At 41.6% G+C, this 13,927-nt stretch overlaps 1 protein-coding gene across 1 annotated transcript in view; it reads right to left on the bottom strand.

Annotated features, from left to right (window-relative positions):
* Positions 1 to 1,397: 1,397 nt before the first annotated feature.
* The window catches only part of LOC308586118 (uncharacterized protein), a gene marked incomplete at its 3' end in the record, with an annotated part of 58,479 nt that continues 45,949 nt past the window's right edge, over positions 1,398 to 13,927 (bottom strand). The window contains exons 4-6 of the mRNA XM_081192394.1: positions 4,498 to 4,665; positions 2,683 to 2,787; positions 1,398 to 1,497 (exon numbers count right to left, since the gene is read on the bottom strand). Coding sequence (XP_081048520.1) covers positions 1,398 to 1,497; positions 2,683 to 2,787; positions 4,498 to 4,665 — 373 coding nt within the window. The remainder of the gene's footprint in view (positions 1,498 to 2,682; positions 2,788 to 4,497; positions 4,666 to 13,927) is intronic.

Genomic DNA, 13,927 nt, shown 5'->3' with positions numbered 1-13,927 from the left:
CCGCCACATGAGCCTAGTGCTTACTGCCAGTACCCTCACCTTGCAACCAGTCCTTTAAGCCATCACAGACTTCGGCCAACCACACCTTCGTCAGATAAATGCACTCCATCAGCCCTAAACAGGGCTGCATTAGAGAATGCAATGCCTGGGTGGGGTATCACCCTGCCAACCAGGGATAATACCTTCCACACTACCATGTAGTCTACCCACTTCCGGGCATTATTTGTTGCAACTACCGACTCCACAAGCCTTAATGAGTGCCTGCGAAAATAACAAAGCCCTAAAGCACTCCTAGCCAACGCAAGTCAAGCCGCAGTGACAATAACAAAGCCCCCAGCCCGAACCCCCCCCCCCCGCCGCCGCCCATGGTTCCCCCACCCCTTGTAAGAACCACCCCCAGCTCACTACCCCCCCAACAAGAACACCAACACGGTAATACACTTTAACAGCAATCAACGTCAAAATTGAGAAATAAACTGGACCGAAGCCAGCAAATCAGAGGCAGGGCAGCCCCCACAATGAAAGGAAACAATCAAGAGGCAGGGAATGGGACTATATATCCGAAGCAGAAAGGCAACGGAGGGTGATGAGAATATCAAATACAGTTCTAAATGGAGGCAAGGGACACCCACATAGAAAATGAGAAGGAATAAGGTAACCTAGGACTAGGAAGCCACAAGTGGGAGGTGGGAGAAGGGGAGGGGAAGGCTCACACAGCGAGGAAGGTTTGCGGAAGGTCCGGGGGGGGGTTGATTTTAGGGAGCTGAAGAAGAGATCGAGAACCTAAGGAGAGAGTTAGAAGGAAGCAAGCACAGGATTTTCTAATGAAGAGAGAAATTAATGAGGGCAATGGTGGGTATAGCTACGGCCTTGAACAATGCACCAGACAACCGTCTCAGCTCAGTTCGGCAGCACGAAGCAAGTGCCCCACCAACGTCATGCTGCTGCATTTGTAGGATTCTGGGATCACGCCACTTGCCCCAATAGGCCCAAACAGCCAGGCACGATCCCAGGGCCCAACTGACAAGGCTTGGGCCACACCTAATAACAACTCACCCCGTGTGGGTGGCTTAAGGGGCCCGAGCGCAACCAGGACCCTCAATTTAGGAGGATCCCATTTCTGGACACATAGTTCATATGTACTGACTTTTCGCAATCACTTAATACTAATCTAAATACAGTAGATCTCCACACTTTCCTGAAGCTGCTCTGAGCTCCATCAAGGAACAAATACTTTCAGAAGCCATAAAATATAGCAGTTTAGTCAAACCAATTCTATAGTATGCAAAAAGTATGTGGTTTTTTTTCCTAAGAAGTTCTGTGATTGTTCCCTGTTGGGATCTCTTGATGTGCAAAATCACGGCACATAAGTGTTTGTTCTCATAGGACGTGCTTGTCTAAATGACCTTCTTCTGATGAAGGTTCAGTGATGCAGAATTGCGTGGTGTCCTTATGTTACTTATCAGGATCATGATATGCAAATGACTCAGACTTATTCTAAAAGAATAGGCAAAAGAACAGAACACTAAATACCAAATTAGATACTAGCACATAGCGTAAATCCCCAAAGAAAACACAGGCACTCAAGAGCTCTCTTTCAAGAACTGACTATTCCAGTTAATATTTGACTTTCTATTCCCTGCTGCATGGCTACACACTCCAAGCAATTCCTGGAATTTCCTGCTGATAGAATAAAGTTTCAACCTTGGAACAGATATGTGTTCCAAAACACCTACTTGGTACTTGGTGATATTAGCACACACTTGGGCCCAGAAGCCTCAAGACTTAATCTTAATTAGAGATTTGACAAATCACCATCCATCACACCTTGTCCCTCAAAAAGTTTCTACAGTGTGCAAAATTATATAATTAAAACCTAGTTCTAATAAATTGAAAAGCACTAACGTGTGCTACCTAATGTCCCCTGCATCTTGCATTTGTGGACAAAACTCTAAGGCAATGGTGAGAAATATTTAGCTCTGCAGATGTTATTGGAAATAACTCCCACCATCTCTGACCATTGGCCACACTGACTGGGGTTGATGGGAGCTGGAGTCCAGAAGTATCTCAAGAGCTACCTATGTACTATGAGAGCATATTGGGTCTGTAGAGCATTGCAGCCTGAAACAGCCAGTCACTGTGTTATTGTTGATAAAAAGTTGTTCCTTTTTTCTGTGGGTTTTTTTGGGGGGGCAGGGGGGCTCTTTGCCCCATCCAATGTAGCATTTCCTCAAAGAAAAATATATATCAAAATAGGCCCTGTTCTGAATGGAGGCGATATTTCAAAGAGGCAGATTAAATTTTATTTAAACCCTATTGCAGAGATTAAGGCCTCTTCATGCGATTCGGAAGCACATCTGGTTGAAGTCTGAGATATCAAAAACTGCATGGTGACTTATCCCTGACCTCTGACTTTCTTTAAAAAGTTAAGAATAAATATACAGAAACATGATCATCTGGACTGGGGTGGAGTGGGGATAGGGAGTGGGGTGGGGTGGAGGTTTGAGTGATATCCCTTTCCACAACCTAAGCTGAACCTGTTTGAAATGTGTGGAACACTTTTATTTGAAATCGTAAATGCTGTGGAGTCTTTGAGAAAGCATTAAAAATCTGCAGAGCACTGAAGCTGCAAACCTAACTTTTGAGCCATGCCACTGAAGGTTAGGATAAGGTGGGGCTGACCTTCTACTGGGTTCTGCTGGTGTGAAGAGCTCTGCCGCGGCAACTGGGAGGCTGAGAAGCTGCTGCTGCTGGGTTCTCCCACAGTTGGTGGCTTGCAGAAAAGCCCTGAAATGGGGAATGGGGGGGGAGTTTGCTTTGGCTTTGGATCTGAGTGATTTCCCAGCTACACCAGTCTGAACTTGGCATAGTAAAAAGGAAAAGAACCACCACCTTTGCCTTTTGCCCTGGCTGGGGCAAATGAAAAGGCTACCCCACTACTCCCAGGCTGAGGCCATGCCATTAATTAATCCATCTATCTATTTATTGTTATTCAAATATCAATAAGTAATACATAATAATAAATGTGAATTACAGCTCCTAACATGGTAGGCATTTTACTCCTGACATAGTAGATATTTTACTATTGTCAGAGGTTCACCAGCGTGGCAAAGCTTTACAATTCTGGAAGAATGGTCGCAGCCAGAGCAAAATGCAAATAAACACAAAAGATGATTGACATCTCGTGGAATTTGCCTTAGCCTAACCCCTTTAGTGATCTTGTTCTACAGGCCTGCCTTCCCACATTCATTTGAAACTCTGAAACAGATCCTTCAGACCTTCCTGTCACTGGTTGGTAGAGCTGTCATCTTTGTGCATTGTACATTCTTTGATGAATATATATATATATATATCACAACTCCCATTTTGACAAGTAACTGCGGGTCTTATTTTCAAAAGCAGTTATCATCCAGCTGTTATAGAAGCTTAGTATGATGAGTTGCAGGGAATGAGTTTTTCCTCCTCAGTCCAACTCAAATGAAAATACTAATCTCTTTTGAAGATAAAGTAAAATCATTTTATCCCAAAACTTTAAAGAAAGAGAACATCTGAATCAGATAGCCTTTAGGGAAAAAACAAACTGTACACGAGAAGAGGGGTCATAGACTAGTGGGGGAGCATTCGTTTAGCAAGCAGAAGGTTCTGAGTTCAATCCCTGCTCTCTCTATTTAAAAAGAATCTGGTAGCCGGTCATGTCAAAGACCATCTGCCTGAGACTCTGGAGTGCTGCTGCTAGAGTAGACAATAGGTGGTTAGATGGACAAACTGACTAACCTGGAATAAGTCAGCTTCCAATGCTCCTACAAACATAGTAGGGAATGTTCTCCATTATTGGGGTTCTGGCAAAAAAAAAAAATCACTACAGATCTCTGATGAGAAGGTTAAACCAGAACTTCTGCAATAGAGTTAGATCATGTCAGCTAATAATGCAATAGTTTTATCCCATATCTGCAGCAACCACAGAGGACTTGTGTGTGGGGTTCACAGTACATCAAGACATAAAGAGTTGGATAAACAGTCACAAATTTTTATTGATAATTATTACTTAAATAGGTTGAGGATCTATACAACTGTGTAACATGCAGAAAACAGCATTTTTAGAGAAATCAAAGACTGTAACTGAGGGAAGTCAGGGGGTGGGGTGGGTGGGTTCTGTGGGGGGAGGGAGGAAAAAAGGGGGAAAATAAGGGTGCTATGTTTCTGGATAATATGTTTTGTTTTAATTTTGAATAAAAAAGTAATTTTAAAAAAAGACATAAAGAAAAAGAAGGACATAATGTGTAAGTTTTTCCCTATTGCTTTGTGGTTGCGATTCAAAATGTGTGTTATCTCTCTAGATTTTCAAGCACCTCATCTTTTTTTCATATTGTTTTCCTCGAGAATATAGTTGCAGCTGCAAAAACTCCCCATGACAGCAAGCCCTGAACCAGACCCACCCACAGCATTGGGCAATTATACATCATTACAGCACATTGTGTATCTGTGTGTCTCCCCCACCACGCATGAAATAATAATGGCCTTGCAGATGGAAAAGTCATTACACTTTTGTTTAATGGTGTTGGAAGTGAAATTAATAAGATCAAAGAAAGCACAAGATTGCTAGATTCCTCTGCTCTTCCAAATAATATTTCCGTGTAAAAGTTGGTACAATAGACTTCTTGTGGCCTGTAAGGAGAAGGAGAAGGGAGGGCATTTTGAGAAAGACTTTTTTACCCCAGCCATATTCACATTTCCATAATTCAATCTGGACTAATGTGTTGTAATGAGATGAAAGCCTCACCACAATAATGCTGCTCCTTTTAAGGCAACCTATCTCCTTTGTTGCTGTGAAATTCTTATACTCTATAACCCTATTGTATTTTGCTAGAATTTGCTTACAGTAATAATGTGCACTTTTTGCTGCACCAAAAAAATGCAATAAAGTGATTTAGAAAAATATGTACATAATAGATAGAAAATGACGTGTGGAAAATGATTTGGTTGAGAGCAGTCTGCAAATAGGAAGGCTTATATGATGCTTTGCCATGCTGAATCTAGTTTAATGGCTGGAGCACAAGTGCTGAATATAGAAAATCTCCACTTTCATTTGTATAACAGTTGTTGCTTTTATGGGTTTGGGGGGGCGGGAGCTTTGAAATGTGCAATCAACATCTTGTTAATGCTTAGAAACCAAACTGGAGAAGTTCTAGGCAATGATTCTTGTGAACAGAAAACATATTTCCTAACCTTCCCCATTGCCGCTCCCCTTCTACAATTTTATGACTCATTTACAGTAGGTATGCATTTCTACTACAATATTATTGTGGGGAGAGGTGTGGGTAGGTGGGTGTGGTCTATGACCCCATTGACGTGACTTGAGAGACCGCCTTATCCCTTATATACCTAGTAGGTCATTGTTGTCTGCTGGAGAGCTTCATTTACCAGAGAGGGCAACCTTTCTGGAGCTCACTTTCGTTTAACTCAGATTCTGAGTCCTTACAAAGAAAAATCTGTTAAACTTTGGATCACTTTTCTAAACAAATTCAAGGGCTCTGAACCCATCCATTTCCACAATCACCCCCAAAAGCCATCCCACCACCGATACTGCAGTACAAACATCCCTTTCTAGCAATGGCAGCTGGAACATCAACAGCTGCAATGTGCTGGGAGGGGAGAGCAGAAAAGCAAGCCTTTTTCCCTTTCCTCCACCCTGTCCCATCCTAACATGCTTGCTTGCAGTGTGGACAAATGCCTGGGGGAGCCACAGGAGATATGGTTCTCCCAAGGGTTGCCGCAGTTACAATCCCAAGAAAGCATTCCCAACATTTATTACATTAAGAGTACCCAAGAAATATCCCTCACTGCTTACTGCACTCCAGAGTCAGCCCTGCTTTAAAATGAATTTTTTTAAAAAACAACCCACAGAATTTAATTTTATCAGTAAATAAAGGTTTTATGTTTTGAGGAAGCAAAAGTTTGATAAACACTCTGCTTCTCAGAAACATACAAGAAAGACTCCCTGAGCTGCCTTAATTTTGTTGTGGCTTTTGTTTATATCTCAACAGGAAGCTACATGTAGCCACTTATTGATGTATTACAAACACACCAAAAAAGAAAGAGAGAAAGAGGAGGGAAAGATCATACAGAAAAATAATGCGGCCCAACTGTTCTCAGTCCCTCCAATGCTATTTGTGTTAGCGCTGTGCAAAATAAATTATTCCAGGGATGATTCATCCAATACTGCTAACACAAAACACAATAATACATCCCACGAACTCCCTAGGAAGTTCCAAAAAATGCATGCAATTAGTCGTACTAAACACTACAAGTGCATCACACTATTCCCTGCTCTTATTTTTCAGATTTCACTGGATGCTTATCGGCTGGCTGATTACATTGCAGTTAACTGTTTATGTACGATTCATACAATTGTTCAAATTTGAGTTCAAGGTAAATCAAATGAGGATTGGTCTGAGCCGTCTCCAAGTCATGGTAAGAAGAGAATGACTTCAGATCGTAGGTTGCCTTGGGGGCAGAACCTGTGTCTAGATAACGCAAAATGATTGAGAAAATCTACTTGAATCGGTGGAGGAAATGCACCAGAAAAAATGGCAATGTGGTTCCATGCCAGTAAAGAATAAAACCTTAAGAATCCAGCTTTTCTTGGTAGGTTTACCCCTTTTGGCACATTTCTCCTATTTTCCTCCTCCCATTCCCTCCTTAAATCTCATTAGCAATATTATAAGGATTTCACCCACCTATTTTAGACTGCATTTGCCTTCACAGTATCCATAGACTTGTATTTTTACTAGTTTCCTTATATTACTTTTTATTTATTTTTCATTTTTTATTCACCTGCTATAAAATGATCTCAAGGCAATGTACAATAAAAACACAAAAACAGCAGATGAATTTAAAACAAAGCAAAACAAACAAACAAATAAAAAATAGACTCCCGTGGCAAAGCCCCATTTATCCAAGTAGGAAAATCTGTCAAAACTAAAATGTAGTCCTTGTTTTCAGGAAGTGCAGATAATGAGTGCCTGTTGTATTTTGACAGGAATACTATTCCACAGACCATGGGCAGCCACACTGAAAACCCTACTCTGAATCACTGTGGAGAGGGCTTCTGTGATCTTTGGAAACTGAAGGAGAAACGTTCCCACAGATTGCAGCAACCTACCAGGTATATAAGAGATAAGGCCGTCTCTCAAGAAATCTGGTCGAGAGCTTCATAAGATGCTATATGTTAATACCAGCATCTTGAACTTGGCTCAGTAGCAGATTAGCAGCCAGTGCAAATCTCACAAGCTAGGTGTGATAGGCAGGTAGCAGTTTGCCTCTACAAGCAACTTAGCTTCCCTCTTTTCCTCCAGCTGCAGCCTCTGGACCAACCTCAGGGGTAGCTCCAATGAAGAATTTGGAATAGATAATTGGCTGAAACTCCTGCAATTAGTCTCATCTTTTTTTCCTGCCTGTAATATATTAATGGGGGTTTATCCTAAATTTCAGAATTCAGTGTTCTGTCAACAGCTGCTCACCCAATAGCTTCGGGGGGGGGGGAGAGTAATCACTCTAGCTGTTGGAATTTTCATTGAAAATGTGCTTTCAAGTTAGCTGAAAACTACAATCCTAGGGAGAGACTAAAACAAAAGAAAATGTCCCTGTTATGAGCTGGTATGGTTATGGCTTCAGTGTTCTGTTTCTCTAGCAACTGTAGATATAATAGATATATTTAAAAATATTTTCTAAACATATATATATATCAATAATTCAATTAAAGTAATGATTGAATGAATAGACATATCAGCAATTAAACAATTCAGAAACATGTTATTAAACAGAATCACTGAAGTTATCAACTATTAATATATAAACCAGCCAATAAATAAATTGCAATAATATAAAGCAAATATGTAAAAGGAACACAAATGATATGCAAGTCTTGTTCCTCTCCAACAAAGTTATTGTAAAAACAGCACAAACCACCTTCCTGATTCCTAGTCCATACACATCCAGTCAGAGTCATGTTGGAGTCTGAAGGTTGTGAGAAATAGGCTTTCCACATGACTCTAATGTCCTTAGGCCAGCTGCCCTATTTATCATGACATCCTAACCGGGTTATGAGGGAAGTCCTGATCTTTGAATTTTTGCCTGTCCCCATTCCACCACAACTGTGCATCTCAAAACCTTCTCTCACAAGGAGCTGTCCAGCAAAAGCAGCGAAATATTCACACCTACTCACTCTTGGAAGGGCCACTGCAGTATCCCACCAGCCCAAATCAGTGGTAGGTATGAAGTGTGATGAGAACAGGAGGTTCAAAATCCGTAATCATAACCAAGCTTATTGGCAACCATGACAGCACATCCTTGGAGACACACGGATACCATTCATTTTGTGGCACATTGAAAGCTGACTTTTGAATTAAGCATGTGTAGACATGCTTACTACAAGGATCTTTGCATTGGTGCTTTCACATTCTAGCCCATGGTGGTGATTGTTTCTGGCCCTCCTGCATAAAAAATAGATATACAAATAGTCCTCTGCTGGAGTACAGAGTTGAATGTTCAGATACGCAACCTCTCATTTTTTAAATACAGTGGTACCTCGGGTTACATATGCTTCAGGTTACATACGCTTCAGGTTACAGACTCTGCTAGCCCAGAAATAGTGCTTCAGGTTAAGAACTCTGCTTTAGGATGAGAACAGAAATTATGTTCCGGCGGCACGGCAGCAGTGGGAGGCCCCCTTAAGCTAAAGTGGTGCTTCAGGTTAAGAACAGTTTCAGGTTAAGTACGGACCTTTGGAACGAATTAAGTACTTAACCTGAGGTACCACTGTATTGGGTTTATATTCCACCCTTCATCAGAAGATCTCAGGGCGAAGATAAAAACATGAGAAAAATTACCGAAGGATCACCTTTTGTCAGTACATAATACTTCCTCTTGGAATACAGAAAGTAACATTTCACAGTGTACATTTTTCAGTGTTCTACAATGCCCTGCCTTCTTAACTGGCAGCACTGACTACATTCCAAATCCGACACCTTTAATTTTTACAACTTGAGAGCAAATAATATTATTTTATTCGTCGGAATTTAAAAGGACTTGAAAGAAAAAACAGTGCTTCAATCTATTGACAGCTTTGAACAAAGTGATTCATCATTTAAGTACAAGAGAAAGTTAATTATACTTGGCATCCCTACTCCTGTAATCAGTTTTGTATTTCAAAGCCATTGCTTCTGATTTACACTGCAGCCAGCAGGGTACCGGAGAAGCAAATAAGCTTTTGCATGCATTTTAAGAACTGGAGTACTGAATTTATTGGTCCATAGTTAAAACAGGAATGTCTGCAAAACAAAAATATATAACGAATCAGCTTTGTGTAGCAAAAAAGCAGATATCCCAAACAACCAAGCTTCTGACTGTTAACTGACCTGCAGGTGTTTACCTCTGTGGGACGTGCTTGCACTTAAGTGTTCCTGCTGTTCTGTACCTATAAAGAGTAATTTGCAGATGTTACCAGGAAATGCATTAAATAGGGTGCCACTTAAGTTTAATTAAGATGGAAGAACTAACTGGTTCCTGGCAGAGGAGGCAGAAGGATGGTTTCCCAGCTGGGACTTAACAAAAGAACAAACAGCTTTTGCCCTCGCTATGACCGTGAAATCCACCCATTCACAAACCTGCTCACCTCCCATGATCTAATGCACTTTCCCCTAAGTTTCCTCCTTTTTCTCAGTCAAAAACTGAAGCACACCTACACTCCCTTAAAGTGGAGAGTGGGAGCATTCTGCATTTTCTCCTATGGGATTCTGCCGCACTGCCATCCTCCTGGAAAAGGAATAGGAAGGGGTGAAGCAGTGTAAAGGGAAGCACTAGGTTGTTGGTGGGGGGGAGCACAGGTGTAAGGCCATCTGCACTTGCCACCTCCCCCCCAGTTCTCCTCCATCCTTGCCACTGCTCTGTCCTGCCCCTGCATTTTGCTGCAATTCAAAACTTTACCACAGTTAAAAGAAGTTCTGCTTCCTTCCTGTCCATGACACCAAATACGACTCGGATCAAAAGGCGATAATAAATACTCTGTACACTATTAAATGATTAAAGGAGAAGGATCATACATCAGTGGTAGATAACTAGCTTTGCATAAAGTTCAACCTCCAGCTTCCCCAGGCAGCACTCAGAGAGAGGCCCTCCTTGAAACCCTGATGATCTGCTGCCAATCAGAGTAGACAGTTCTGAGCTTGTTGTTGTTTAGTTGTTTAGTCGTGTCCGACTCTTTGTGACCCCATGGACCAGAGCACACCAGGCACTTCTGTCTTCAGTTCTGAGCTAGATGGACCAATAGTCTGAAACAGTGTCTGATATCTGGACAGGTGACATTCAGCAGCATTAGATGGTTGGCATGATACACAGTTTATTATTTGACAACAGAGTGGTACACGTGGCCTAACCATTTCCTTCAGAGAACCTTGGCCATATTAATGTTTGCTAAGGGAATTCTGCAATGGCAAACCTAGAAAGCATCTTAAAAAGCAGAGACATCACCTTGCCAACAAAGGTCCGTATAGTTAAAGCTATGGTTTTCCCAGTAGTGATGTATGGGAGTGAGAGCTGGACCATAAAGAAGGCTGATCGCTGAAAAATTGATGCTTTTAAATTATGGTGTTGGAGGAGACTCTTGAGAGATCAAACCTATCCATTTTTAAGGAAATCAGCCCTGAGTGGAAGGACAGATCCTGAAGCTGAGACTCCAATGCTTTGGCCACCTCATGACAAGAGAAGACTCCCTGGAAAAGACCCTGATGTTGGGAAAGATGAAGGGCACAAGGAGAAGGGGACGAGAGAGGACGAGATGGTTGGATAGTGTTCTCGAAGCTACCAGCGTGAGTTTGACTAAACTGCAGGAGGCAGTGGAAGACAGGAGTGCCTGGCGTGCTCTGGTCCAGGGGGTCACGAAGAGTCAGACATGACTAAATGACTAAACAACAACAAAGGGAATTCTACCTGTCTGTCACAGAATCCCTGCACACGGTATAAAGGATTCTAAGGCATGCTCTAAGATGCACATTTAGTACATTATAGGGCAATGTTGAGCCTCACTGATCCATCCAGCCACTATAAACTGAGTGTGTCCTAGAACTTATTCCTTTATGACTGCATATTGCAGAAGAACATCCTAAACATTCAGCTGAGAAAATAGGGATGCCTTCCTGTGTGTCTCCATTCAGGAAGCCGTGCAGACCAGGTATGTGACTGGATAGATCACATTCCAGAAATCCCATCTGAGTCCAGAGTCCTCAAAACATAACATATATCTGCAAATTCAGTAGAACAAACCTCATGCACAATGGCATGTTTCCCATGACCATCACAGACACAGTAGAACATGAAAAGTACAAGATGTATTTATCTGCTAAAATATGCATTCTTATTTGTTACTCATGGCTTTTGGAGCTCATAGCATAAACAGGGCAGTGTGTTAGTTTATCTAAGTGGTTGCATATGTATAATTTAATAAAGTGCAGTCGAGAGCATTTTGTTCTCAAAACCAACCTTGTTAAATTGTGCCACTGAGGGGACAAAGGGGAAAGCTACTGAAATTAATGGGATTTTTGACAGAAGAAACCTGCAAAAAATGCATACAGATGATGATTTGTATGCATTAGTACCCCACTGATCTATTATTTAAAGCTGCTGTCAGTTCTGACTGAATTCAACGGAGACTGTTCCTGCAAACCAAATTATGTGGGTCTTGTGAGTATTAAATTATGGAGCCATATAGAATCATAGGGCTGGAAGGAATGCTAAGGATTGTCTAATTTAATTCCTTCTCCAAAGGCAAGATTTATTACACCTAAATATTCCCTAACAGATGTTTGTCCTTTTCCTGGTTGTGAATCTCTATGGAAAAAGTATCTATGAGCCCCATAGATAATTGTGCAATCCTTTACTATTTAGAATATTCTGGCCTTCTTTTTTCCATGCAATATCCCAGCAAAGAAATTGGGCTGACCGACAAAATGTTCCCAAGAATTCTAAGCATCAAATCAGCGAGTGAAACCAATGCTACAACCACTATGCTGCTCTGACCTTTAATTGCCCTTTTGTCCTTTTCTGATAATGATTCCTTAACTGATTTTACCAAACTGCCTCCAAGGGATAATGAGGGCATTACAGACGGAGGGCCTATGCCATGCTTCATCTAAGCCATGGGTGGGAAATTGGATCCAGCTGTAGCTGGATGAATATTTGCCTGCTAGGCTGTTTGGCAGGTGGGAAAATGACATCAGATGACCAGTTTTCACCCATTCTCTGAGGGGCACTTTGGAGCCGTAACAGACCAGCTAAAAATGCTGCTCCTAGGCCACAGCATAATGCAGCCAGAGGGGGTGGCATTGTCCTCTTTTTGGATGATGCAAAACCTCTTCTTTTGGCAGTGCATAACTAACCACCACATTGAAAGTACAGTTCTGAATTTTCTCTTGTACAGTGGTACCTCGGGTTACATACGCTGCAGGTTACATACACTTCAGGTTACAGACTCCGCTAACCCAGAAATAGTACCTCGGGTTAAGAACTTTGCTTCAGGATGAGAACAGAAATTGTGCTCTGGCGGCGCGGCGGCAGCAGGAGGCCCCATTAGCTAAAGTGGTGCTTCAAGTTAAGAACAGTTTCAGGTTAAGAACGGACCTGCAAAACAAATTAAGTACTTAAACCGAGGTACCACTGTACTGCCTTCAGTGACACTGAGAGATCTGCTGTGCTCCATCTTTTTGTGACAGATCTAGATATTTTCAAAGATTATCATGTTCACTCCAGTCCTAATTAGTTTCTATATTTACCCATACATGAGTAAACCATGGAAGGGTAATGGGGCTGTACACAGCTGCCTCACACATCCCCACCCACCCCAGTTCTACCCTGACCTTCACATATTGATTGGGAGAAGTCTGAAAGGTGATTTGTCATGTGTTTCTCTGAAAGCACTTAGAATCATCCCCATAATTGGGACCCCTGATTACACTACATTTCTGATCACAAGGTAGCTTCTTAGTGTGTTTGGCAGAATGGATGAAGAACATCCCCTTTCCCCCACCCCCCACAGATCAGCCTCCTCGCAGAATGCAGGAGCCAGAAAGCTGCTACATGAGCCTCTATGCCATCTTCACAATTTATGCCCACCCCCATTTATTTAAGACCTGAAGAGAACTGATGTCAGGGACTTGCAGGGCTCAGAGAATGGGAGAAAGAGGTAGTGGGGCCATAAACTGATCCAGTGGAAGGGGACAGTGATTTATGAGGGTTTGTTTATATCCATTATAACACTGGGACACCAGACGGTACTATGGAGTTCCATTTTTACCAACGCAATTTCTCATACACAGTTTGCAATGTGTTTAACTGAAACACTTCTTTGATGTGCATCTTTGATGCGTGATGTTGATCTTGTTCTGTGAACTGCCCTGAGACCTCCGGGTATAGGGCTGTATATAAATTCAATAAATGAATGAATAAAAAAATAATAATAATAAATCCAGTCATGATTTTCAGGATAAACCTTTCAAATCTATATACTTTTATAGACTGCCTGAAACACTACCAGTTTATTATTTTCAAGTGTTTCTTCCAATCATTAAATTCATATTCAGCATTGAATGCCCAATTTTCTGGCATGTGGAATCAGTAATTATAACTGAATAATCCTAAACATGTCTACTCTGAAGTCAATCTCATTGAATTCAATAGGGCTTATTCCCAGGTAAGTAGAGTTAAGACCACAGTTTATGTCACCATGGCAATCTGAATGTGGAGTATTACAACATATGGTGAGTCCAGCAGTTGCTTAATTAGTGCTGCTACTTTCTGGACCTCATAGTTTTCTTTAGATTGTCTGCAATATGTTGTTGCAGCATTACCTTCATGAGTCATTCAAACCTTCTCGGCC

The sequence above is a fragment of the Podarcis bocagei genome (assembly GCF_964188305.1).
Source record: "Podarcis bocagei genome assembly, chromosome: 4".
In the NCBI taxonomy this organism is placed as follows: Eukaryota; Metazoa; Chordata; class Lepidosauria; order Squamata; family Lacertidae; genus Podarcis; species Podarcis bocagei.
The sequence above is the reverse complement of the archived record's forward strand: the minus strand, read 5'-3'. Positions and strand labels throughout refer to the sequence as shown.